This window comes from Dermacentor albipictus, chromosome 10, assembly GCF_038994185.2.
Source record: "Dermacentor albipictus isolate Rhodes 1998 colony chromosome 10, USDA_Dalb.pri_finalv2, whole genome shotgun sequence".
In the NCBI taxonomy this organism is placed as follows: Eukaryota; Metazoa; Arthropoda; class Arachnida; order Ixodida; family Ixodidae; genus Dermacentor; species Dermacentor albipictus.
The window spans coordinates 53,182,198-53,209,660 of record NC_091830.1 but is presented as its reverse complement, the minus strand read 5'-3'; the positions used below and the strand labels follow the sequence as shown (position 1 = coordinate 53,209,660).

Here is a 27,463-nt window from a genome sequence, read left to right as displayed (position 1 = left end):
GAAAAAATTATCTTGCTGCAGCCTATGCCAAGTGGTTTGGTGTTGCTTGTTTGGTAGATTGTTCGTGTAGATCGGCAAGCATATGGCATTCCATTTGTTGCGATGGGCAGTATTGTCACAAGAGGTCTTATTAGTTTGCTTATTTTTTCTTCCGTACTTGACGAATGGCGGCAAATGTAAGTTACTTTAACTGAATTCATTGCTCTTTTATGCAATGTATCGCCAGAAATTAAGCACATTTGGTAAGCTAAGGAATTATTCCCGATTCACATGATGCCCTTTCCGTGCGGCGATCACAATGTAATCCATCGAATGACGGGATCACGTATAACTGTTATGCAAATTGGAAACAATTTTGAAGCGCTCCCAAAAGAATTGCTACGCCCTGGCGATTTATTTAGATGAATGGAGCTACAAGCTTCCTAGGAAGAGCAGCATAATGAGGTGGCTGATGACTTCCTCGAGTGCGTGTTCGGAAATTTGGTGGCTTAGCTTTCCGGCTGCAGCTTCAACAATTGGAGTTTATTATTTGCAGAGCAGTTCGTAGTGCCAAATCAGGGGCTTGAAAGTGCTTTACGCACGTTTTGATGATGTCGTGGGACCTGTAATTTTTGCAGTTAGTTCTTTCACGGCTGTGTTAGAAGTGATGGGCGCACAAAGGTAAATTTTGTCGATTGATAAATTGCTTTTGGCCTAGTAGCTTAGTATTCCTACTATCTCTGCTTAGATAGGGAACACTCAGACTGTCCGTTTCCCTGGTTAAACTATGCTTGGGTGCGCGTTCTTTTTTTCATCCAGATTGGCGACAATTTATGGGTAGGAGACAGGCAAAGATTATTCAGTGCGGGTGTATTACATGGATTAGAAAAATGAGAAACTGAACGTACAAGATAGATTTTATTAAGAGGAAATAATGTAGCGAAGTCCTTATATTAATAAAGTTAAATCAATTTTTAAATTACGTGTGTACTGTATAAGGGTACTATCCTGCCCTACTTCAGGGGAAGTCTTACTGGCAGGGCTCGACCACATAGCGGAAGATCTTATATAATAATCGGGATGTAATTGTGGTAGAGAACAGAATAAAGAAAGGTAGAGGCAAGAGTCTGTGTTTAGCGCACTCATACATAAAAACAGATATTGGATACAGTAGAGATGAAAGTTTAGGAAGTTTATAGTATTATGTCGTGTGTTGCGACACCACGTACCGGAGAACACGAGGGCTGGACCCTCCCGCGTCTAACCGTGCGCGGCTGAGTCGTGTTGGGGGAAAGGGGGATCCGGGGGGTTGGATCAGGGCCGGGGGTTTGGACCTTCACGGCGCCCCGGCGGAGGCAACACACCTCTTTGGCCTCTGCTTCATGTAGACGGCACCTTTAGAGTGACCAACCTGGAGGAAATCGGCAGTCGTCTTTCACTGTCCCCCTCTTCAATCTTTTTCTTTCCTATCTCCTTCCTTTTACTGTCCTGTCATCTCTCCTCTTCCATCACTTCCTAATTTTCCTAGGCTGCTTGGATTAACTTTGTGTGTGTGCCCTCCCTTGGGTGTAATATATTAGGTTATGATAGCAATGTACGGTTGGCGCCTGCAGCCTTACGCGTTAAGCGCTGCCGAGTCCCCAAGTTGGGCTCCGTGGTGGGTGGCTTCCATTGCTCCCGAAAAAAAACCCGAAGTACTATGGCAACAGCAGCATTTCCCCGCATTCTTGATCGTCACCCTCAAAAGAGGGGGCAGGCCGATGAGCTAAACACATGTTGCAACCGACCAAAAAGACGTATCCAAAATTCCATGTTGTGCACAGTGTGAACTCTGAAACACAGGCCAGATTCATTTCTCTATTCATAGCTGAAAAAAATTGGAGGACGCTTAAGCTTCGCCTTCAAGAGTGGGACGCGACAGCGTTCCCGTCGACCCGCCAAGGGGTATAAGACAATGCGCTACGGCACAGCGATCACTTACGATGCGCCCCGCATCGGACTTAGCGCCCACCTATCACGCGGTGAGCGTCGAGCAACGCAGCGTTCGGCGCGGCAACGAAACGTGCGCCTGAGCGAACGGAACGAACCAAAGAACTCGGTGTCTCGGAGGGGAAACGATCTACGCCAGCCAAACGTCGCGATCGGCACGGGCAGAGAGATAGATAGTAATCTAAAGAAAGGACCGGGAGCACGGCGAAGCGTCGTCAGGGGAGAGGGAGTCCCGCGACGCGCCTGGCAGCGGTCCCAATGCGCGCGCGGCGCGCCTCCTGTCGGGGCAGCGCCGTACATTGAGAGGAGGGGGTCTTCTGTGTTTGCCGCAAGATGGCTCTGCGTGTGCGGAAAGCGCAGAAGAAATGCAGCGGAAACGCACTTCGCAACTCGTGTAATTGTGACTTCTGTACGTTACATGTTCATAATTACCGATATACACCGCAGTATAACTTTCCACGGCTCGTTTCGAAGGCAACACCGCATTCACTAGAGGCGCGTTTGCACCGCTTGGAAGCATCGAACTCGTGGCTGAGTGGTAGCGTCTCCGTCTCACAGTCCGGAGACCCTGGTTCGATTCCCACCGGGCCAATCTTGGAAGTTGCTTTTTATTTATGAAGCGCCTGCCGTGATTTATCGCTCACGGTCAACGCCGCAACGCCGACACCGACGCCGACGACACCGGCTTTTCTGCGACACGAGCTCCTTAACGCTATCGCGTTAAAACATTTGACCGACAGGGTGAGGTTATAGAGGGATGAAAATGTCTAGCGGAAACCTTCTTGAGATCCCTCAGAAACATCAGTACGAGAAGCTAGGCAGTCTTGTGACATTTGGTAACATACCAGTTTTGGTTACACGACACCGATTGATCAATAGCTCACGCGGAGCCGTGTCAGAGGCAGACCTCCTAGAATCGTCAGAAGCTGAACTCCGGGACTGGTGGAAATATCAACATGTCACCAATGTAAAACGTTTTATCATTAGACGGGACAACAAAGAAATCCCATCAAACATCTTATCCTAGCATTTGCATCTGGCTTTGAGGCAGAGATCATTGAAACAGGATACACGAGGTTAAATATATCAAAATCCCTAGATGGTGCTTCTAATGCCATAGATTTCTCCTTGGCTTCCAGAGCTGTCGTAGTCAAACAACTTGCTCAAACTTTGTAGTTCAGCCCCCCCCCCCCCCCCCGACAACAGTAGTGGCACACCGGACTGTGTGAACTGCAGTGGCGACCACGCAGCATACTCACGTCCCTGTCCCAATCAGAAGAAAGGAAAAGAAATAATCACCCTAAAAGTCAAAGAAAATATTTCTTTTATGGAAGGTGTGAATGGAAGGCCTTTCCACAGCACGCCTTATGCTGATGCGCCGCGTCGGGGAGGCAGCGTCGCAGTGGCCACCGCCAAGTGCCCAGCCCGCACGCAGCGAGCTGGCACTTGTGGCTCCTGTCTCCGGAGTGGAAGTAGCTAAGCCTACACCGCCCAACAAGCAAACAGGCCAGGCTACCCTAGGGTTTGCCGGCACCGGGAAAGGTCTCAGTGGCAGCCTGCGCTGCGGGTAGCGATCTCACAGGACCGCCAGCAGCCTCCAACGTGGGCGCAGTCAAGGCCGCCTCACCCTCCCCGGACCCGCCGTGGTTGCTCAGTGTCTACGGTGTTGGGCTGCTGAGCACGAGGTCGCGGGCTCTAACCCCGGCCACAGCGGCCGCATTTCGATGGGGGCCAAATGCGAAAACACCCGTGTACTTAGATTTAAGCGCACGTTAAAGAACCCCAGGTGGTCAACATTTCCGGAGTCCTCCACTACGGCGTGCCTCATAATCAGAAAATGGTCTTGGCACGTTAAACCCCATAATTTAATTTTTTTTTCACCCTCCCCGGCCCCTGCTCGCGCTGGCAACAGCCGGCGCAGCTCAGACGCAAAGGCAGCTGCATCGACCACCGGGCTGGTGGGCTCAGTGGGCTCAGGGGTCTCTTCCTGCGAGGCAAGTCTCTCTCGCGGAACTTCCCGCTCGCAAGATGGTGGTGAAGAACTTGCGCCATTTAAGAAATCACTGTCTCTATCACTGCAATTTAGGTTAGGACCGATGCAAGAACTGTTTGCCCGCTGCAATAATTTGTTTTACCCTCTTACAGTGTCTCGAGTGCTAGGTGTTGTTTACCCGCGCCTCCTTGAAAGCCGCAGTGAGGATGGAAGCAAGGTCATCAGAATAGCTGAAGACATTACGCTGAACCTGCAGAAGAGCTCTTTATTAGGAAAGGAGTTTTTGCTGAGGGCGTACCAAGGCGATATTATGGAACATAACTACGTGAGTATGAAAATCTTGCTCCTTGCATTATTTATATATGCAATACATCGTACATATATGCAACTCATCGTACAAGTCTAAATTACCGGGTGACATTGCTATTGCTCATTTCAGTTATTTATATACGGTAAACATTATCGGTTATTGTAGGGATCCTTTTAAAACCCGCCGTTCTAGTCTAAGTTGGCTGGTTGCATTGTGTTTGGTACTTAGAACTCACTTACTACACATAACAATAATATAATAAACTTGTTTAGCACTGAATAGGTTCAATCTGGTGGTTTTCTTTTTTAGTCGCCGTTATCTAAGTTCCTGTTTATTAACGTAATCTATTGGAAGCGATCAATTTTGGCACAAGGTGTTTTGCCACTGCAGAAGAGAGTCGTGGCTATGTTAATGAGCTCTTTTAGAGAACTCGTGCAGCGAATTATGTAGGAAGATAGACTACAAAATAGGTGCTAAAGTATCGCCATTAGTGAAAAGATCGAAGCGTGTGCAATGCTTTTTAGCGCAGAATGTAGAAATCTTGAGATGTGTTGTTATGACAAAACATGCACAAAGTACACTGAAACGAAATATCAAACAGGCAACGGTAACTACCTGCTGAAACAACCCATTGCGTGCCCTTCTGCTGTGTATCTAAAAGAGAGTTCGAGAGTGCAGGCATCACGTAATTTTATTTTTTATACTGCAAAATGCTCACAAAAGCGCATATTTTGAATAAAATGCATCACTCTACAAATAATGTCATGAAAATGTGCTTTAAGCGCATGAACATGCGTCCCCGATTAACACCTTCCAAAAGTATAGGAGCCAAGCTCAAAAGTACAGTAAATCATAATCTTTGTTTCAACGGTATTACCCTGTAGGATAAAAATGACTATCGCATCCATCTTTCATAGATGATTAGTGACGGCAATATAATTATTACAGTTAGCAAGCTCTCTTATATCGGGCATGTACTTCATAAGTTTTGTATGGTATGATGTCTCTGATGATTAATATAGTGATGTTTAAAATTATTATAGTAGGGTGAAAAAAAACATAGTCATGGCATGTACAAATTCACGCAATTTATTCAAGAGCTTAACGACGCAAGTAGAATAACCGGGCTCCTCTCTCAAGCTTCCTTTTCTTTTTCGTTGACGCGCCACACATACCCATTGACCCATGTCTGCCTTAAAGAGGTGCGCATACACTTTGGCACCCACCCAGTGAAGTACGATGGCGTGAAATGAGTAGGACAAGGATGTGATTCCGAAAAAAGACTGCTAATAAATCAAGAACGCAGTGATACGCCTAATTTCAATGATTATGAATATATTTATTACTATAAATAATGATACTTGCCCCTGTGATAACAGGGACAAGTAGTTAAGAAATATATCATGGTTCTTCAATAAAAGAAATCCTGAAAGGATAAGCGAGAAGTGTTTGAGAAAATACCTGCTGTTACAAGGGTACCTCATGTGTCTCCCCTCTCCCCGTGAAGAAAATATGCTAGGCTTAGCTATCAGGCCTATAATTCTACAAGTACGACCCACAAACTAGAAAAAAAGAATGATGAAGTGAGTAGGGGACCAACTTAACCTCCGCTGATATTTTGTTTTTCATGGCGAAGACTAGGTGTGCACAAGCCAGTTCAACCAGAGAAACGTCCTCAAGCAAACAAGAAGAGGGCCTCACGTGATATCCTTGAGGCAATGATATTATATAATCCAAGCAGTTTTTGATCCACGTTGCATTCGCGCACATCGCACTTTGCCGAAAAAGGGGACATCTTTGTAGAAGAAAATTTAGCCGGCGGTCCCACATTCTCCGTATTCGATTCTTGTCTCTCCCTTGTCATTGTTTCGAAGTTGTGTCCCTACCCATAGACTCCTATAAGAATATTCGAAAGAAATTTTTTGAGCGTCTTAATTTCAGGATATAGTGAAGCCGATATTAAATATAGGAAATTATGTTCGATTATCATAAAACCATTTTAAGAAAATGGTAATAGAAAAAATATAGTATAATCGTTCAGTGGATTCATAAACCTCCTTGTCCAACCAATATTCATTTACTGTTTCCAGCTGGACGGCGAAATGCTCGAAGAAAATCTTTATCACGATTCTCGGGCACTTGCGTCTGTGATTGTATCGGAGGACAATGGGTTGAAAGTGGTGAGATGCCAGCACTTTTTTACTACGGACTGTGGTGTGTTTCTGGAACAACAGACTAAGCCTTTAACATAGCTGTAGTGTATGTTAATAACTCAAACGTTCATAAAGTCCCCTTTTTTATCGCCTTGCCATAAAAACAGAAAGTAGGGCTATTGGCCAATGACTTATTATTAACCGCAATGGAGGCAATAAGACAGCAGACAGCAAGGGGGAAATACACATAACGCTGACTCTCAAATTGTCTCAAATTTCAGTTGTCAGTGACTTTTCTGTATGCTCACTTCGTTTCTGCACGTTTTCTTGTCACACTGTAGCTAATGGACATTCTCCACGCTGTCTCGATAGACTCAGCTAGTATGGCCTAACCTTTTCAGTCGGTGTGAATTGAGAAAGCAACAGCTTTCTGTTGTATACGAGCCCAGGCAAGCTGTAAAATATACAGCTATCCAGTTGGTACATTTGTTTAGGAGCCGAACTAAGATGTCCATTAACATAATTGACATGAGGGTTAGGAACATGCAACCTATCAGACCCTGCCCTTACTTATTCAAAATAGCGGAGTGCTGCTTTTGGGCAGAAATTACATCTGAGAGAAACAGCGCAAATTTTGTCATCACACCAAGTTTAGAATCGATTGCAATGATGATTGTTTATGCTCCGGGTATTTCTGCGAACACTTTCAAACATTTTAAAAGGTTGCGTGTGTCAGATAGCACAATTACAGTTCTAGATCTGGTCAACTAGAAGAGGCGGACATTATTTTCACAAAAAAAATTAAAATGCAAAATGGCTAATAAACAAAAATCACTCATTCAGTTTTTAACTAATTACTTTAGCGCCGATATTGCAATTAACAAATTCTAGCCGTGGAGTTCACCAGGCAGATATAAATTATCAGGATGGCACCAGTTTCGAGACATTTTTTACCCTCCATGACAAATGTGGGAAAATACCGTTTTGCTGTAGCTGACATGTACGCTAAACATGACGATGTTTTTTTTATATATTTGCATAGTATATTACCAGCTCTTCTGAAAGTACTAGAAGCAGCCGTACCTACCACAGAAACATTTATGTTAAACATGCGCGCATGCATTCTCGAGGGAACATGTAGCAGCCTGCATGTTCCCTTTAACAGCGTATCTACATGGAAAACGTACCTACACAAGTGTTCCTGCACAAGGACATGTTGGTACCACTTATAATAAACGTTTTAGTTTCTAAAGAGTTTGTTTTCCCATGAATAATGCACTGGGACATTGACTCCAAAGTAACATTTTTGTTTAGGAGTCTCGTTTAGGCTTTCTCGAATTTGACTGATATTTTCCTGAACACCTTTCCTTCGAAATATTATGGGAATGTAGAGCCTTCAAGATTTCCGTATTTTTTATTGTTCTGTTCCTGAGTCCGCATAAATGCCAACTATTCTTAATTTTCCCTTTAAATAACTTCACAATTTTATTAGCGTTTGCCACTGCAGGTTACGAGCAATTCAGGCTGTATTAGCGAGTGCTAATGCAATGCTTCAAGGAAAACTTAATTTACAGTTCTGTTCGCGTACATATAGCATCTTATTTTTTATTCCAGTGACTGTTTTAACCTTCTAAACACTCTGAAAACTCTAAGACGCTCCTAAAGATGCGCCTATAACTATTATAGGAAGACCCGTAACAGGAGAACTTATATTAAAATGCCGCCATCAGAAGCCATCGCAGCAGAGGGCGACGAGGGCACTGTTGCAGTTTTTTTAAGGGCTACAGAATTAGACAAACGGCTGTAGCATGAGCATATGTTCATAGTGCTGCAAGTGCTACTGTGCTGTGTGGTGACAGTGTGCGTCGACAGTGACCAAGTGTGATTGAATGTCTGTGCTCCTTTCTTTCTTTATCTCTACTTTGTTATCACTTCACCTCGCCCTCCCCTCTTTCATTAGCGTAGAGTAGCAAACCGGATCTTCCCCTCTGGTTAACCTCCCTGCCTTTCCCCTTTCCTCTCTCTCTCTCTCTCTCCACAAAATACAGTCTGACTTTATAGCGAAATAGTGTTATCTAATCACACTGCTGTACAACGCGAATTAAAAGAAAATTCTCGAACAAGCGACATCACAATCGATTACGCTAGATTGTATGAGAGTCGTGTAAAAGAGTCGCTGCTTCGTCCAACAGGCGAAGCACCCATTGCGATAGCGAATTATCGCACAGCTTTATGAATTAATGATAGTATTTTTGTCGGCCACATTAACCTGCAAACATTCACTTACTCTAATAAGCATGGTGTCATGCACGCACAAGCAAACCTGAACACTTCTCACTCGATGACCACGGACAATCGCTGTCCAAACGTTGGCGCGAGGAAGTGCGGCAGCAGCAGCGAGCACACTGACCTTCGCGATGCCTCTCGTTTAGATGCGAACTAAGCGGTGGCAGCAAAGCGCACACGATGCTATCAGCACCCGGCGCACTGAGCGCAGATCGCTTACAAGAAAAAACGCAACCGCATGGCCACACGAGGCCACTGCATACGCAGCAGCCGCCGGTGAAAAACGCCCCTCCGCCGCCCCCAGTGCCTGGCGCACGGCCGAAGACGGTACGATTCCTCCCGGTCTTCCTTCCTTGCTCGGACGAGATTTAGCCACAATCATGGGCTCACACTCGCATGATTTCACGCGCACGTATAGCGTATGGCTCGCGGCCACAATGTTGTTGCAATTGGACTTTATACGGAGAATCAAGGAGACGCCAGCGCCAATGGCATGCATGACGGCGGAAATGTGTGTGGAGCGTCTGTATAATTGCTATCGCAATGATACATATTTCTGGTGTACTGTAGCTGTAATTCTGCTTTCGACGACTGGCCCGCTATTGCTATAATTAAGGGCTGCACTTCTTTTTTTGGACACATGGTTTCACCTTCCAGAGAGTTAGGTTACTCACAGTTCAGGCTTCGTCGTCACCATGACGTGGCATTGTTGCATTATTCAGCTCCTCAAAAAGAACATCTAGAAAGTCTAGCAAGGGCATAAGGAAATTCTTTCGCGCAGCTGTCCCCGTTGCAACAAGGTCATAATGCATTTGACCTGAGTTCTACTCCTTGACCAGGAAGGTATCATCAGCCCGCAACAAGGCCTAAAGCCTTTGTCTTCACAAAAAGGAATGAGACCAGGGAATAATCCTCACATTCTATTCGCCCTTGCCCCCGGAACATATCAAGACGACACAAAAAGTAAGTCCTTCAAAAAACTTTAGGTCATTTCTCCGTTTTCTTTTGTAATGTGCATTTTCATTTTGCTGCAGCATCCCGCCGACCTGTGAGTTCTTACATATCCCAGAGAAATCCTGTACCGCAAGGTAGGTCACGCACACTATTTGACAATGTAAAGTTGAGCGCATTTGGACTACATTTTTATTACTCTCCTTTATGAACTTCCAGGCCCACTGCTCAATGTGACTTTAGAACTGATCATTATTGTTGACAGTTACTTCCGGAAGCAGTTTTTTACCAAAGATGAAATGCTGAAATATCTGATAATTTCATTGAACTCTGTAAGTAAAATTTTTTGTCTTATAAATGACATCAAAAAACACTGTGGTTTACAGAGGGGCATATTCCCGCGACCTCATCCAAAATTGACAAAAAAGCAGTATGTCACATGGCAGCAGTTACAAACTAGGACGCATCCGAATCCTGTGCTCTCGCACATCATATATCCGGATACATCTCAAACGAACAAATGCAACACATGTGAATCCAGAGACACTCTGGAGCATGCATTTTGGGAATGCCGAGGGATATGTAACAATAACGAGAACGCGGCCTCTAGCAACAGCCTTCGCACACGCTGGGAAAGCGCGCTGCTCAGCCCCGCCCTCGAGGATCAACTATGGGCCGTCCAGAGGGCCGAGGATGTCGCCTGGACCCACGAACACCTGGCCGTCACCTAGGCGGGGCGTTAAAGTTACATTAAAGTTATTTCCTCCTCCTTTACGAAACGTTTCTTCAAGCCGCAGCCATAGGTGAGAATTCTCCGATCGTGGTAGTGAAATAATTCCGTAGCGCATTGAAAATTTCTTAGATTCTTGGGAATGGCCTCTGAGAAACGTCAAAAATCCATGTAAGGAGTAGAAGTGTTCGCGATTTCCACTTCTCACTTTGTCTTCATACCTTTTTTTGGACGCAGGTAAACATACGGTATCTCACAGTATCTGACCCAGAAGTCGAAATTAAGCTCCGTGCAGTGGAAGTTTGTAATGTAAGCAATTTCAGAATGTGTTCCAATAGCTTAAGTTGGCTGGTCTACATATGCTGTTGACAAATGCGATTTATTAGCACAAGCTGGAAGAAGAGTTCCTCGTACGACGTGGACAGAACCGCGTGGAAGGTTTTGATACGCTCCTCAAACTACAACGGTACGTCAAATGGAACCATAAAAAGTACGAAGAATATGATGCAGTATACGTAATAACAGGGTGAGTATGGCGGCGCATATACTTATTTCGTTACCGGGAAAGGAAGTTCCATTAGATAGAATGAGTTTTGATCTTACAGGCTTGACATGGGCTACGATGGAGTTGGGCGCTGGGAATCAGGACAGAAAGGCAAGTGATCTCCCACATTTCGCGAACAAATTGTGTGGAAGTACTATTTTTTATTGAAGAAGCTGCGGAAAAAAATACATCAGTTTACTCTACGCAGAGGGAAATAGGAACACGCTATGTCTTTCTATCAAGTTCGTTCAGTGATATTATGGAATTGCCTCTCAAGGCTGGCACAAAAAATCTTTGCTACAGAAGCTCATATTTAAATTCTTTGGAACGCTGAATTCGTTCTGCTAGATATCAACGGCAATAAATTCAATGAAGTTTGTTGGATATAGAATTTGAAGTTAAAGCTTACCGACTATAGTGAAAAGAGTTTCAATTTTGGCCATTATTCTGTTTTACGAAAATTTGCGGAAGTGAAAGTAGAAGAATGGAAACATCAAGTTTACAACAGCGTGAGTAGAAAAAACATTCGCAATTCTTTAACTTGAATCTGATGGGACATCAAAATCAACGAAAATCGGTGGTTTATACACCGCTTTTAACACACTAGAAATATGCGAGTAAATCTTACACAACCTCCTTGAAAGTGTGATGCTAATATGCCGCAAGCTGTCAATGCGTTCGTAGGATTTATGCGCTTTAACTGCTCTAGCAAATTCAATTTACGGTAGTGCAATATCGGTATCTAATTTTGGTGCAGACTTCCGAACCTAAAAGTCGAAGCTTGAACTTTCCCTAAACATTGCGTGTTTTAACGCTTTATTGTATAGACTACGACGGCCCAAATAAAAATTAAAATGAGCTTCTACAATAGGTATAATGTACCTTTATGTTTGCAAAGTAACAAGTTCTCTTGAAGTTGGTCTAGCAATTATACGACGAACAGTTGACGAATCATTGTTCCTTAGAGTGCACTTTATTCTTAACCTTACCTGAACGAGTGGGATTGCTTAGCAAAAGTCTCATCTATCCGAGGCTTGCGCAATAAAAATGTAAAGAAAGGTTTTATCTAGTTCGCTAGAGGTAGCGGGTAAATAAGTCAGTGTACTAAGGACACAGCCTACCAACCTTGAACTATGGTTTTAGTTCTACCGAAGAAAAGTTGCGGTAAATGATGCTAGAAAAAAAAAACATGCTGTGGTGCCGTTTCGAGGATGGCCTGTGCGCTTACTTCGAGGAGACGATAATCACAGCATAAAATGACAAAACACCACTGAGTATCTGGTACCATCGGTGAAGCTTAAGTTTGAAGCGAGCCGTCTGCTGCTGTGTTATACCGTTTACGAAGGCGTGCTGTATGTACTACTAAACCTTCTTGTATTACGAATGGTGTCAACGTGAATTCTCAATGAAAACACATATTGTACGTTCGCCACTAGAAACCTGAGTTGTCAAGAGTATTTACAACTCGAAGGCAAGAAGTACGTACTGTGCTTCAATGAGTCTGATATATTAGAAGTCAAGTTCATGCTTGCTTGAACACTCGTAGCTGTTTGCCTGCAACATGATATGTAAAAAAAGAATAAGGTGACTTGATTCTCCATTTTGTTCGTCACACCAGCTCTGGCGCCAAATGGATTTTGCCGGCATATGTTTAAAAGTGGGCACTCGCCAGTGAACTTCCTTTGGCCATTGTATGTATTGTACTATTTCTTGCGCAACATTAAGAACATGCAAGACGATTTCAAGCAGGCGTTCTCCCTTTGTTAATTCCCGCCTCTAAACTTTTTTGAACCTTGTGGCGTAGTGTGGCGACGAGTTCTTGCTCATGGTAATGCAGACACTGACAACAAACTGCACAACGTTCTAGGGATGGCATTTATTGGAAGTGTCTGTGCGACAGACAAGGTGGGTATAGGTGAAGACAAGGCAGGAACGTTCGCTGGCGTTAGAGTGATGGCTCACGAACTGGGACACATGTAAGTTTTTCTTGAAATTTTGCTCTGCGTGTTTTCTACTTGTGACAGAATGCACAGTGCGAAATATTGGTTTCAAACATTTTTGATCACGGCAGCTAGCTTTAACAAAGGGTCTTCCTCAAAGCTTTCTCCTATAGAAACGCAGGGCCTTTCCAGAATTTCATGCCATGAAATAACGTCTCTCTCGAGCTGTCACCTTTTTGAGCTTTTATTAAAAAGTGGAATATGACGAGCAAATAGCGATACCTAGAAGATGAGCTACGGATCAAGTACAGCAGGCAACTACTTTTTCTTTGTTAATAGTCTTTTAAATATTCTTTTGCTACTGGCAAGCACAGCACATGATGCGCTCACTGCGAACATGTGCCCCTGGTATATTGATGCTGCATTCTAGAAGTGAGTGAATACGTTCTACTATATTTGTCCATGAGCAGATCAATAAAAGAAATGATAGCCAAGAGGTGGAATGTGAATGTATTGGTAGAATGCGAATGCGAAAATATATATATATATATATATATATATATATATATATTGGCTGAAGGAAGAATTGAATGAGGACATGTGACATTTCAAAAGAATTGTTTGAAAGTCTTTGTACAATAAGTATTGAACACATTATTTACAAAGTTCAGTTACTTTCATTAAATATACTAATTGCAACTCATAGCACCTTTGAGGATGCACCAGTGCTGCATCGAGCATTATTGCTTTTCTGCCACCTTTAAAAATGCATTTTTACGTTTCAACACTCTTGTATTGAAGCGATATGTGAATGTTGTTCATTGGCGCGAAGTATCTGCATGCTTCCGATTTATGGCGAGAGCATTATATTACTTTGATGAGTTCATCGTTATTTTTTTGTTTTTTTTTGCAATTCCTCAAAATCTCTTTGCATAGAAGCTCTTCGCAACGTTCGCCTACTGCTGCAGCAGTCACGCCCGCGAGTACACTTGAGCAAGACTTTAACACTGTCATTAAATATTCCTACTGATTCATTTTGTCAAATACGAGAGTGCTTTACGAATAGGTACCTGTCCCTGACAGGACAAAGAGGTGACTGCTTATTCTGCCAAAGTGGAAGTGAAATGCTGGATCCCTGCCCACGAGTGCTTCGTGCATAGCTTGGTGCCTAGTGCGCATGATCCCGCATCAACCGTGTCTTCTTCGAGAGGTGCTGGCATGACCGTATGATAGAACGATTGCGTTTGGCGGGAAAAATGTGGCTGCTTCATTGGTGTTGCGGCAATGGTTTCGCAAAAGCGGAATAGATTTACCACGATATCTGCAAAAAGATAGTTCGCCTTAGCCATCACGACGCACGTCTTCATCTTCAAGTAACGGAATTCTGCATGGTTTGGACGTCTCATTGTTGCGCATGTACTGTCGCTAAAAAGTTCGTAATCCATCTAAAACGAAGAAATAGGTCATGATCTCTATTTCAAGCATCGCCTTTTTTGAGAGTGAAAGGCGAGGTTGATTTTATCTTCTGCTTCGTTTCCGGTGACTGGGGATTGCAGATTTGTGAATTCCTTGTTTTTGCACTTCCTATAACATGACCACGATTTGGAACCAACAATATTGCTGTCTTCTTTCTGAGCTGTTATCTGTGGAGAAATGTCATATCGCCTGCTTTTAAATAATCGTTTAAGGGGAGGGCGGCTGTACTTGCAAAGCATATATTGTATTGAAGATTTAGACCTTCTTCAACTTTGCGTATTGTGAGCAGGCCACGGGCTTTGAATTCTTGCTTGAACAAGAGTTACTATGTTCATGCCAGATTTACTAATGATTTGTTCAATCGAGTTACTATGGCTTGGCAATTTCCCTTCGAAATGGGATGTTGTTTAGTGGCCTTACCGTGAAGCACTTTCTGTCATTAGGATGTTCACGACGCTGCAGAAACCAAACAGCAGTGCATGTCCTAGATTCCGAGGCACATATTTTCTCTGCGTAAAAAGACAAGTTGATTTTGTGTTTGGCGCCATTTCCGGCGACTGCTGGTAGTAGGTTGATGCATCTCTTGCTGTTGCGGTGCGTGGAAATGGCACTGGCGAGTGGTTTCTCTGGCGAATTGACTATGATTTCTGACGTACAGCTTCGCAATGTGTGTTCTGAGTTGCTGCACTATCCGGGAATGTAATCTTCCCGGATTCAAATATCCGTTTTAGCTAGGGTCTATTTGCACAGCATTTATACTGCCGATTTCTGTCTGCATTTTTTTATGTTACATGCAGAATATAGGTCGTTAGTAAGTTTCTTGCTTGGATAATAGTTGCTATATTCATGCCGGTTTTACAAGTCTAGTTAGTATGGCCTAACGCTTTTACTTTTCTCCTTTTATGTTCTTGTAGCCTAAGGCGCCACATTGAAAACCGATGGCGAAACATAACAGGCAGATGCATTTTGTTGGCAGCCTGGGAAATCAAATGTTCGCAAAATAGCTGTCTAGCCCTGCCTTCGATTGGGTCTAGGCACACAGTTTTATCGCTGCAGTTGCAGCGCGTTCGATGCTCGTGCGATCCAGGGAGTTGAAGAAAGGGAATAAGGAAATAGCGAGCTTTCCGTAAAAGGTGCGTTCTCCACAAAGAGCTCGGAATTTTCACATTCGTCTACTAACCTGACATGTGGCGACCTCTGCTCATTCAGTGAGGATGACCGAATGATGAGAGTTCCCACATGTCATCAACGCTGTCATCGTTTCAGATCATGCCATAAAAACTTACCACAACTCGATACCACAACTGATACCACAACCGCGGCGATATTGATACTGTGATGAGGGCCGCCAGGATACGTCGCATGCACCATTTGCTACAGTGTATGGTATCCGCATAACATCATCCACCAAGACTATAATCCTCTCTGGCTGATCTCCAACTCTGAACAGTCACTGCTCCCATGAACTTGAAAGGCCAACCCATCTAGAAGTGCGACTGTCCCTCGGGTAACGACTCGATGACTATCATCGTATTGCACTTGATTGTGCTTGGGTTATCTTTTTAGGCAGTAGACGCACATTGCAACCTGTTGTAAGTATTTAAGCTGGCACGTCCTCATCTAGTCTGCTCGGGCCTAGAAAAGGCAATGCACTTCCCTCTTTGTAGTTACACCATAGTTGGTCCTAATTTTAGCTTGCAATCTTTGTAAATTTCCTTGAATATTCTTGTCTGCATTAACTTCATTCAAAATACAGCGTCAACGCAAAGTTCATGCCATTTGGTGCGGCACTATTTCTTCGTATGGGGCCGGTGAAACTCTGTGGCTTTTACTTGCTGTCTTTCCTCCTCATTATCTCTCCTCATTATCGCTATGTGTTCTGCCCTCTCGGCAGAACACATAGCCCATTCACGTAAACGGAGTGAAGTTCGAGAACTCATCGCTGTTAAAAGTTGCCTGGATTTAGGTCGACAGACCATCGACGTAACCTAGGCAACCTGAGCTCTGGTGCATCAAGGAATGCCACTATTTTTGTTTTCGAGCGGATGGCTGAGAACAAGTTGCTGAGTTGATAGTAGAGTGGCTGCAACATGAACACAAACCCAATTTAACTGTTGAGCCGATGTCTTGCTAATTAAAAGGAGGTTCTTTTACTTTTTCGTCGTCATGTGTGTAGTTCTGAATTGCACTCTGTATAGGTCCTTGTTAATGTTCTTTTTTTAAATCTCGCTTACAGTTTGTGTGTTCTTGAAACTTACCTTAATTTCTGGCATTTTATAGTTCACATAGCAATCCCATCGTATGGTCTAATTCAACTTGCCGCTTTGCTGTTCACCACAGTGTGATCAGCAAATCCAGAGGAACTAAAAAGTTATGCATAAATTCTACATAAGGTTTTCTTTTTCTAGCGATTTATTATACTCGCAAAAATTCAGCGAACAATAGGGCAGAAATAGGCGATGGTAGAGTGTATAAGCGTGACTGGACGAGGACGAAGAAAGAAACTGACGCACAGAGGCAGCGCTTCAGTGGGACGATGCGGCACGGTTCAACGAGATGCCACGGTGGAATGCCCGATGTACTAGAAATGAACTTGGTTAAAACACGTTGGCGGACTAGCTGGTTAGCATCCATGGTAGAGTGTATAAGCGCAACTGGACGAGGACGAATAAAGAAACAGATACACAGACGCAGCGTAGAGTGTATAAGCGCGTCCAGTCACGCTTATACACTCTACCATGGATTCTAACCAACTAGCCCGCCAACGTGTTTTAACCAAGACATAGGCGGCTGACACCGATCTTAACGAGTATTTCTCCCACTTTGAGAGCTGTGCTTTTTTGTCTTGTTCCCGGCCACATAGTATGACGTCGAAACTAGTTACTTCCATTTGCTCGTGTGTTCTTTTTTATTTGCTTTCCAACAACTAGACTTGGTTGCCCACACGATGGATATCAATACACTGGCTTTTCATCCAAGGATTGCCCATGGTATGATGGCTTCATGATGACCAGCCTTTCGAATAGCAGCAACAGCATGAAATTCTCCAGATGCTGCAACGCTGCGATGACACGTCTTGCACGGTAGGTGCGCGAACATAAGCCGTAACTATAATGAAAACTTAAGTGCTGTAGCCAAAAAGTTATCTAAATTACAGAACTTTTCAGTATTCAGACCTTGGTAAAGTATGATATTAAAATGTCATATCCTCGTTGCGTCGTGGCCGACAAACTTCGTATAAGCTGGAAGTGCGGCATTCCATAGCAAAACTATCTCTGCGCGGATACTGAGCAAGGAACGCCTCTGTTGAAGACTAGAGTGATCGACTCATCGCGACTTATTTCACGTGGAGAGAGATGCTCTGGTGCAGCAATTGCAAGCCAAATCTACTTGGCGATCCCAGGTCGTTTCACTAATATTAGCATAACCAACAACATCACATGCGAAATTGCCATAGAGAGCACGAGTATGTGTCTAAGTGCGTGAGACTGTCATGGAGTATCATATAAATTTAGGTTGGAGTCATTGTCTAACACATTGAAAGTGATTATAAATTGCTAAGCAAAAGACCTCTTTGCGTACCACCAGGAAGCCTCAGTTTACTATTATTATAATTGTGCATGCTAGAACAGTCTTACATGTGTACTTTAAAAAATTGTGTGCCAGCTCTGTTTATAGTTCACCTTCAATGCGAGTAAAAAAAATGGGAAAGTTTGAATGGCGTTTTGCAAATAAAGCATTATGTTTTCAAGTGAGTGACCGCGCGCTCAATGCAACTTTTTAGCGATGTTACGCTGTAGTGGCTGATGCCACTTTCTCAAGGGCGGTATGAAGTCACAGATGTAGAGTACTCAAATTGCAGTGTGCAGCACCCGATGTCCGGGGCGTGAAGTAGTACAGCGCCGATAATTTTAAAGCGAAGCTTCATATTGCTAGGCGAAACTAAAATCAGTCTGTCCGCGCCTGTGTAGCAAAAACTTTCGTCATCAGCAATGGCTCGAGCGCCGTCGTCTTATTCCACAGGTAGCTCGTTGGTGCCCTTCGTCGCAACTGTGCGAACCCGCACCTGTCGTTGCTTCTGCGTTCATAGTCGTTGTATTCTTCACAGCTGGCTCCGTTGTCGCTAATTATTGCAGCGTGGAAAATCGCTTCTCTTCGGGCTGTCCCACGACTCCCGCCGACCCCGAAGAAGAATGGCTTTACTGGCCCAAGTTGATAATAAGCTTTTCATATAAAGATCAGCTACGGGCTGTCCAGAAGGTCCACGATGACGCCATAAGGCTCGGCCTGGCGGCGCCGACGTGGACGCGGCCCACCTTGGTCTGAAAACACCGGGCGTCAGGTCACTAATAAAGTTTTGTGAATGAATGAATGAATGTGGCCGTGGTGGGGAGGCCGCGTTTACGGGGGTATGAGCCATAGCATCAGGGCGTATGAGCCATTGATAGTCGAAGAATTGCATGCGGCAATGGCAGACTGTGGACATAGCTTCACTGACATTGTTCTCTCCTTCGCAGGCGAGCGTGTGTGTAATCTTTTTACGACAAACGAAGATATAAACAGTAATTGAGTAATTCTTTAATGAACCTTTGGGATTATTCCAGTGATAAACACCGAGTCCGCAAGTATCAGCTGCGCTTGTTAAGCATCTGTACGGAGTCCTTGGGCGGTGATTTTTTTCGCTATACTTATTCATCATCAAAAGCACGTAGCGAGAGTAAAGGATTAGTCGCCTCAAATCATCATGATCAGTGCGCAGCCAGAACACAATTCTTCGGAACATCGATATCTGTCTTCACACTTGTCGTGGTGTGGTAGAGAAAAACATTGGGCCTGGCATTTTCATTTGAGAGAGAAATGCGTTATTAGCTATCATTTCTGACTTTTTTTCTTTGAGAATCTGGAGGTCATAGTTATAACCAAGTGTCAGGTTCAAGCGTTCAAACTATTCATTTTTGCCATAATACCATTGTTTCTCATCAATCTCACCATATGAGTTACACACTGGAACCTGAAACGCTAGCAGAAATCTTCTTCGTGGCCGGATTGAGACACAAAAGGCCTTGAAGAACAAACTAGTTCGCAGTTAGATTTCTATGAGATTCGTAAACGCAGAGAAACACTGACAGGTAATGCGAACACGTCGCCATAACGACTCCAGTCGCTATGGTTGCAAGCTCCTCAGTTACCGTAGATTGTATACTTTCGGTGTGAGCTTGCAGAATGCTGTGAGCTAAAAGAAATATTTTTGTTGTATTACAACCTGTATACAGCTATTCAAGTGCAGTTGTTCCACGGGCGAAAATCTTGCGAACGCTCTCTGGCTAGGGGAAGTCGAGAAACGTTTCTGTACCTTCTCTTACGTGGTCGCCGACATCAACCAATCGGAGCGTCGCGCGTTCGTCACGGGATGGTGTCACGAGACTCCTGATTCGGCACGGCTGCCTAAGACCACGTGATGTCAATGAGTGATCACGTAACTGCAGCGAAGGCCGCCCCAAGAAAGGCCTGCTAAAGCGCCATGTTTTGTGGAGAAGCTCCTTTCCTAGGCGCAGGCCTTGCGGGCCCGCCTAGCGTCTGGGCCATATCGCATCAATAACCTGCGACCTCGGAAGATAGTTTGGAGGCCACGCTTTAGAGCAAATCCAGTGTATTTCGCGGTAAAAAAGTGCGTAAAGCGGCTGACAAATGAATTCATGGAGTTAGAAACTTTTAGATAATTGAATGGAGCCAGTTGACGAGGGGCCGGTATAACTTGAGCTGGTTAGCCACAGATGCGTTCATCCCGCAGGGGACTTCAAAGGATGATGACTGCCAAGGGCTTCAAGGAATGTACGAAATCAGTCTATGGCAGAAACTGTTCCTCGTCAATTTCCGTTTAAATTAGTGGCATCGAATGAGGCACGTGGTTTAGTCTCACTGAGGCCCTGCTTCGAAGAAAATGATTAATCATCATGGTCCTATTTCATGTCTCCTGTGTGACAAAGACTTCCGCCGCTATCTTGAATTACCCGTTCTTCCCGAAATTTGCAGGCGTAATACATAATGATTATACGTTGTTGATCCCCTCACCTTGCTGCTATGCAGTACATGGCACAGGGTGTGGGAGTCGCAGTACCATATTTTTTGTGTGCACAGCAATATTTCATATAATATTTTCAACTGAATACTGGTTGCCTAACACACGGTAGGCGAGCGTGCGCAGTATGAACCGGAAGGCAACGATTTGATAAGCAGACATGTTTTGGTCAGGCAAGTTCTCCTGGTCTAAACGACGACTACACGTGGAGGCCATCCTTGTTAATTCGGCCACCGTTGATGACCTAAAGCATTCATCTTCTTGTAAACCCTCTCTCCATTCTTCATTTCTTAAGAATATGTACCATATATGATAGTTGTGAGTAAAATAATTAACAATAGAAAGCGACTGCGGCCAAAGTTACTAAAGCGGGCAGAAGGGGCGACGGGCGGAGCAATTAGCCTATGGCACAACGACTGCTCGCGGTGGCGGTTCGCGTAGCTGTCCTCCTCGTTGTCGGGAGTACCGTTAATGGCGATGCTCACAGCCACACTTTATCGATGGAGCTATTTGTTTTGGGCAAAGGTAATGTTCAAGCGCTTGGAAAATTATCTTTCTGTTTTGTCCAGGTCTGGCCAGGGTTGGTGCCTCAGGCAAACAAACGCTGAGCGCAAAATAAAGAAATCGTATTACACACATGAGCTACCCGGAAAAGTGTTAAACAGGGATCAAGTCTGTCAGCTGGCTTTTCCAGAGGTTCGAAACATCCACTTTGCAACGGTGAGTTTGGTATTTTTTTTTTTTGGAGACAAGTTTTTGCCTACCCCTACCCACGTTAGCCTGGCAATAAATCAGCTAGGCTTCGATAACATGACTGATAAACATGATAAACACCAAAAGTGAAAAGCAATTTAGAAGGAATGAATTCAATACCGTCCGAGGAATGAAACCGCAGCCCTCCGTTGGTGAGCAAGCATCTTTTGTCGACAACACGCCAATATCTGGGCAAGGTGCGCGCAATACATGCGACTAAGCAGCCGACGTTAAGAATCAAACGCGAAGTATTTCTGATGGTGAAGAAAAGCAAAACGAACTATGAGAACAGGAGAAAGTTCAGATTCTTCGAAAGGGAAGGTCTTTACAGCTACAAATAAAACCAGACACCATGCGTCGTACCATTAAAAATGAGTTCTACAAATAGAACTTCGTCAGTAAAAGTAATTACAGCTAACAAGTGGGCGCGTTTTGGAACAGAAAGCCTTTGCTATGCCACCATAACTGTGGCCCCCAGCAAACACTGGATCTAACAGTGAGTAGCACCATAATGGCGCCTTAGTACCGTAGTATAGCCTTAGTAGCATGACCCGATTGTCGTCATGGGCGCGAGAAACGATAGAACGGAAGTTGAAGTGCGTGCGTGTGCGTGTGCGTGCGCCTGTGCAAGCGCGCTTCATCGCATGTTGACAATGCGCCAGTTTAACCAAAACTGGCCAATTATAACATAAATATAAAGAAGCTTCTGAATGATTTTCAACGATTTCAATAAAAAATATATTTCCTAAACGTATTGAAACATTAAGCAGAATTTTCGCACATCCGTAACTTTACGACAAAGACAGATGAAGAAGAAGTAGAAGAATGTTTTATTGCCCTAAAATATTTACAATATATAGATATGACAGCATCCGGATCCATATCCGATATGGCTAGTTGAGGATCCATTACTAAATGGCCGTGTAAATGCACCGTCAATTAGGAAGTAGAATGCTAGTATAAAAATTACAGCATCAATGTGGTATTTATACAATATCAGCAGCAGTTTGCAAGCATAATGCTAACATGGTGACTGGTAGCCAACCGAAACAAAGAGGCTCTTGAGTGACAGTGGAAAATTTGGCCGACATTTAATCAAGCTAGCTATATTGTTCCAAATTTTCGCGCCAACAAAGGATATTGTTCGACGGCTGTAAACGTTGTGATTGCAAGCTTTTGGAAACAACGTTTGTTGGAGGATCTAAAGCAGAATAAGTTAATATAAACGTTTACACACTTCACAAACTTGTTCGAATGCTTACACTACAAGCAACGGTTTGACACAGAATGACTTAAGGGGGATCCTCTCCAAGTAGCAAAGTCTCGAGTACAACGCATGGCACATCGGTGAAACGAAAACGAGTAAAAGCCAGCATACGCGCGTGCCGTTGAAATAAATCATTTACTATGTAAGGATTATGAATAGCCTTAATAATTATATTAAGTTATTGGCGCAACAAGTGCCACAGCTTCACAAAATATTATCTTCCACTGGGACATGTCCTAATATGGTCCTTAGTCTGCCATTACAATGCATCCGTTTGTGGCCAAGTGGGTAGAACCTCGGAGCCACTGCGCCAGAAGATCTTGGACTCAAATTTGAATGAATGAATGAATGAATGAATGAATGAATGAATGAATGAATGAATGAATGAATGAATGAATGAATGAATGAATGTATGTTTATTTTGACCGAAAATAATACGGAGAATCTCTGTCAAAGAGGCTGACAAAAAGGCACGAATGCCTGACTGAGTGTCAGTCCCCTTCCCCGACCCTTTCCCAGTGCACAAAACACTCAAGCACACAGGGCAAGTATGGTACACAAAGTGAATACACACACACAAAAAAATGTAAAGTACATTAAATACGTGACAGAAATACTGAATGCGACTTGTGTACAAAAGAATGAACAGTCATATCTGAAGCGACGGCAAATACATACAAATTTCAGCACCTCGTACGAACGTGTTTGCCATCGTGCGATTCTGCATACCCATATGAATGCCGGACGAAGAAAACCTGCTGACAGTTTCTATAAATGCATCACGTCCTTGCGCGGTCCAATGCAACTCCCACAACACTGCGGCGGCGTACTCCGCCATAGATCGTCGACTATCGAGGCTCTCGTGTCCTCGGAGGTCCTTGCGCACCGTTCCGGTAAGTCAAGCACCTAGATACCCACGCCTAAGCAGGCGCTCCAGCAGGTGCTCATCCCGCGGAATTCCCGTAGGAAGCTGTCGCCAAGAGATACAAGCAGCGCTCTTAGAAAGTGTATAAAAGTCGCGCTACTTTGCCTGAATGCGCCACCTTCAGTTTCGTGAAAGGCTCGCCGGCATGTGCCAGTTGAACAAGCACACTGCGGTGCAGGGACTATTACTCCACGACAAATACTCTCCATGTGGGCACTACCATTCTATATGCTCTATTATTAGTGCTTGAAACTGCGGCTCTTGAGGCGTCGCTACGGTCCCACAGGGTCCGAAACATCTACAGCTGATCACTGAATGTTCATCGCAATACCAGAGAAGGACAACTGAATGAGAGAGATCAGATTATTTCCATTACTGAGAGTCTGAGCCCTCATAGAGCAACGCTTTATTGCTAGCGTTTGGGAACCCTCAATTTACGTGCTAACCGAAAAATTTTGATTGAGGAGGATTGTCTGTTTGGCTACTTAGTGCAGACATTTGATTTCAACTGTAGGGTTGCCTGGGGAACTTTCAAACCTCACGCACAAAAGTATTGCATCTTAGAACACTGTACCATGCACCAAAATAAAGGAAGAAACGCCCAGAGCTAACTTTGCATTACAAGAGGTATGAAAACAGTGCTAGTTGGTAACGCACATCAGAAGCCACAGACGAAATAAAAAAAATGAATTCCTGGGTTTAAAGTAGTAAAACCACGATCTCATTATTACACACCTCACTGCGGGGGACACCGAGAATATATTTATTGCCTGATCAGTGTTAACGTACGCTCAATATTTTTTTTTTTGCATTCCGGGCCATGTGTAATGGGGCCGCGGTGGCTGCGGATCACGGGATGGGCCACAGGAACCGCCAATGCCCGAATTAGCAGGGTGGACACAAGTGCCTTCTCCGAAAAAAAAAATAACTTTGATACTCGGTAGTTCAGCGTGTAATGTTGCCTTGTATGTATTTAGTTTGTTTTATTATTTGGGTTCCCGTCACTGCTCTGTTCTTATGTTGTCTACGTGCCACAGAATTGGGGGTGGTGTGCTTGCGAATTTTTAAAGTTAAAACACATCTCTAGTAGGGTGTCAGCGCTTGCACTTACTTTTCGACACTTGTCTGTGACTGTGCTGTAAACGCTTGTATTACGCAGTAAAGAGCCAATTGTTTCTTGGAATGCGCTATTCATGTGTCTAGCAGATATGTAGGTGAGGTTTGGTCCTTCGAACAACTACGAATAAAGAGTAGATTTCTTTTTGAAGTAACACATAAAGTATTCCATATGGTTTAGGCGCAGGAAGACTAAGTGAACATTATTACTTTTACAGGATGAGGGTGTGGCAAGATGCTACACCAGATGCTCAGCACCTGGTCTGAATAAAACTCTTCGAACACTTCTTCCCGACCATTCCCGATGCAACGAAACAAGCGTTGAAGGAATAGAATCCCGTCATGTAGGTTGTCACTTCTTTCAAATGTATATTGGTCGGATATATCAGCGGTTTAGTGCACGTGAACATGCGTCAGCAAATTCCATGTCCTACTGTTACAAAGTTACACTTTTCTTCCCAAGAGAAAGTTTTGTAAAATAAAAGAGTAGTATGCTTTTCTGCTCAGTAGAAAAAGAGAACAAGAAACACTGCATCCCCAGGTACATTTATTTTAGCATACTGGCAGTGTTTCTGAATTGAGCCACGTTAACCTGCTTCTTCAAATCCGTATAGGTCAATACCTTTAATTTAAATGCCAATGTGCATATCTAACAAAATATGTACCAGTGAGTTTCACGTTAACTGTTTTCTGTTTTACTGCAATTCTCGCAAAGATGACGTGAACACTTAGTTCTGGTATTCGCTCCGAAATATTAAAGTAAAATGAAGAAACACGATTAACTCCCACGGCATTTTCCAGTATTCAGGCCTGCACAGGTAAAGGTAGCGCACCAAGATGTGAAACTGCTATCCATCAATTATTCACTTTGCGCTGCATAGTTGCAGCTGGGTGGAAGAGTTTGCTTACGACAGACGTGGCAGGAAGTTCATTCCTGCCACGAAGTTCACGCATGAAGGTCATTCGATATTTTACTGCTGTCTGTGCTGAAGTCTAGGCACATAAACCAGAAAAGTGCTCCTCAGACCTTTTATGCCAGTATCGTTGAAAATGAGGGAATCCCGTGTTTCCAAGCACATGAAAAGTCTATTGCGCCTAAGGTTCTTTCTGGTGCCACATGTTAGAGAAAACATTTTTTTAAACACTCGTAAGTGGTAGACGTGGATTGACGCCAAATGAAACAGTAGAACGATACCATTATATATAGTTTGCAATACGTGTTTATTATGACCAACTTCACATTTTATTTAAAGAACAAACAACAAAAACTTAACTTTCCAGCCGTTTAAGGCGAACCCTAAACCTTGTTGTGACATTTACGCCATTCTGCCTATTGACTTCCTCTAATAAAATGCAGAAAAACGAGTAAAAATTGCACCTTTTTTTTCAATTCGCTCACTGCGTAACAAGAGTCTCGACTGTCGCAGCTTTGACACGTTTAGAATCAATTGAGGCTTCAGTAACCACTTGGATAATCTCAACGTCACAGACATGGCGCCTCCAGCATAGCGTGTTTCACACATCTGCCTCGAATCCCTCAAGTGTCACTGGCAAAATAATCCAGAGTTAGGTTAGAAATACGTATATCTAAGCCTACAAAAAAAATGTACTCACGTTCAGCCTTCAGGCTAGTGTAATCGCTATAGCATCACGCGTGTATTACGTAACCATCGCATGTCCTCCAACAGCGATATATTCGGCATTTATTCCACTTTCATACCTCCTCGCTTTTCTCACGAATATGAAGTATGCCATAAATAGGACTCTGGTATTTATTTACCCATAATGTGATATACTGCGGTGTCCTTGGCAGTATGGCTTGTTTGAAACTGACGGTTGTTCCTGAGAGTGCAGCTCCTTCATTCGCCTGCTTAATTTATCCGTGAGGTTTTCAGTTGAGCGTGACTTTTTGCTGCCATTCCTGTGCGCATTATTGATGTTCCGAACAACGCGTACTTGTTTGATTTGCATCTTTTACCAAGGGCATTATTAAAGCCAAATTGTTTATACTCATTTTGTGTACCTTGCAGAAAGTCTGTGTCAACGGCGGGTGCCGAACTATACGAAGCAGGTACCCAGTCGAACCAGTTAAATAGCTTCGTGAATAAAATATTTCTGTCAAAAGGCTTTGCTTAGTTGTGTATGAAAACTTTCTTCTTTTGTTTCTTTTTGACCCTGAGCCTTGTGCGATAGCTACCGGCTACATTGAGCATGATTTCGCACAGCAGAAAATTTGAGGTCACAATGTGCGTAAAAAACTAATGCCAATAAATACATTGTTTTCTTTTATAGTGACACAATGGGCTTCGACACCGAACCCGATACACGTGGTTATGATTTTCAAGTTTCTGGTATTTTTAATGATCGCATGTTGGCGATAACACAGTTCCGCTTCCTAAGCTAAATTATTTAGGGAGCCGGACATTGCTCGCCCGAGAAATCGAAACACATGTTCAACTATGTAATAAAAATGTGTTAATTAAAGTAATAATTATTAATTTGACGGTAAATAGAGTAATTTACGAATACTAGTCGGTAATTTGCAAGGCGTATTCATTTCAAATGAATTCCCAGAAGGAGACCGGTTTGGACCGGTGCGCCGTAATCTCGCCGTAAAAATGCACTGTTGTTCAATTTACTTTTTCAAGAAAACGATCCTTTATGTATTGAGACACAAAAATAACTTGGAACACCCCTGTATTTTATCCCACACTTCGAGAAATAATTTCCTAATTGTCTAATCATGGAATTTAGATTCTATTGGCTACGTCTTGGAAACTCGCCAGTTACAATTAGGTAATTGCAATCTATGCCGCAAAGTAATTATCTAGCAGTTATTTAGTGACTTCTGGGTAATCAGTTGAATATGTGTTTAGATTTCTCATGCTAGTAACGCCTGCCTCTTCGAAGATTGCAGCTGAAGCATAGGAATCGTGCGATCTGCCACAGACAATATTTTAAGGACAGCGAAA

The 27,463-nt window shown here is 43.6% G+C and overlaps 1 protein-coding gene across 1 annotated transcript; it reads left to right on the top strand.

The window, feature by feature from the left end:
* On the top strand, positions 1 to 26,618 carry LOC135907686 (venom metalloproteinase BumaMPs1-like). The gene is made up of 14 exons (XM_070527325.1): positions 1 to 176; positions 4,114 to 4,286; positions 6,362 to 6,451; positions 9,550 to 9,673; positions 9,745 to 9,798; positions 9,881 to 9,993; positions 10,629 to 10,700; positions 10,778 to 10,917; positions 10,997 to 11,046; positions 12,803 to 12,911; positions 17,282 to 17,434; positions 21,000 to 21,150; positions 24,710 to 24,835; positions 26,522 to 26,618. The coding sequence occupies exons 1-14, from the start codon at positions 83 to 85 to the stop codon at positions 26,585 to 26,587; spliced, it is 1,515 nt and encodes a 504-aa protein (XP_070383426.1). The 5' UTR covers positions 1 to 82; the 3' UTR covers positions 26,588 to 26,618.
* The last annotated feature ends 845 nt before the right edge of the window (positions 26,619 to 27,463 follow it).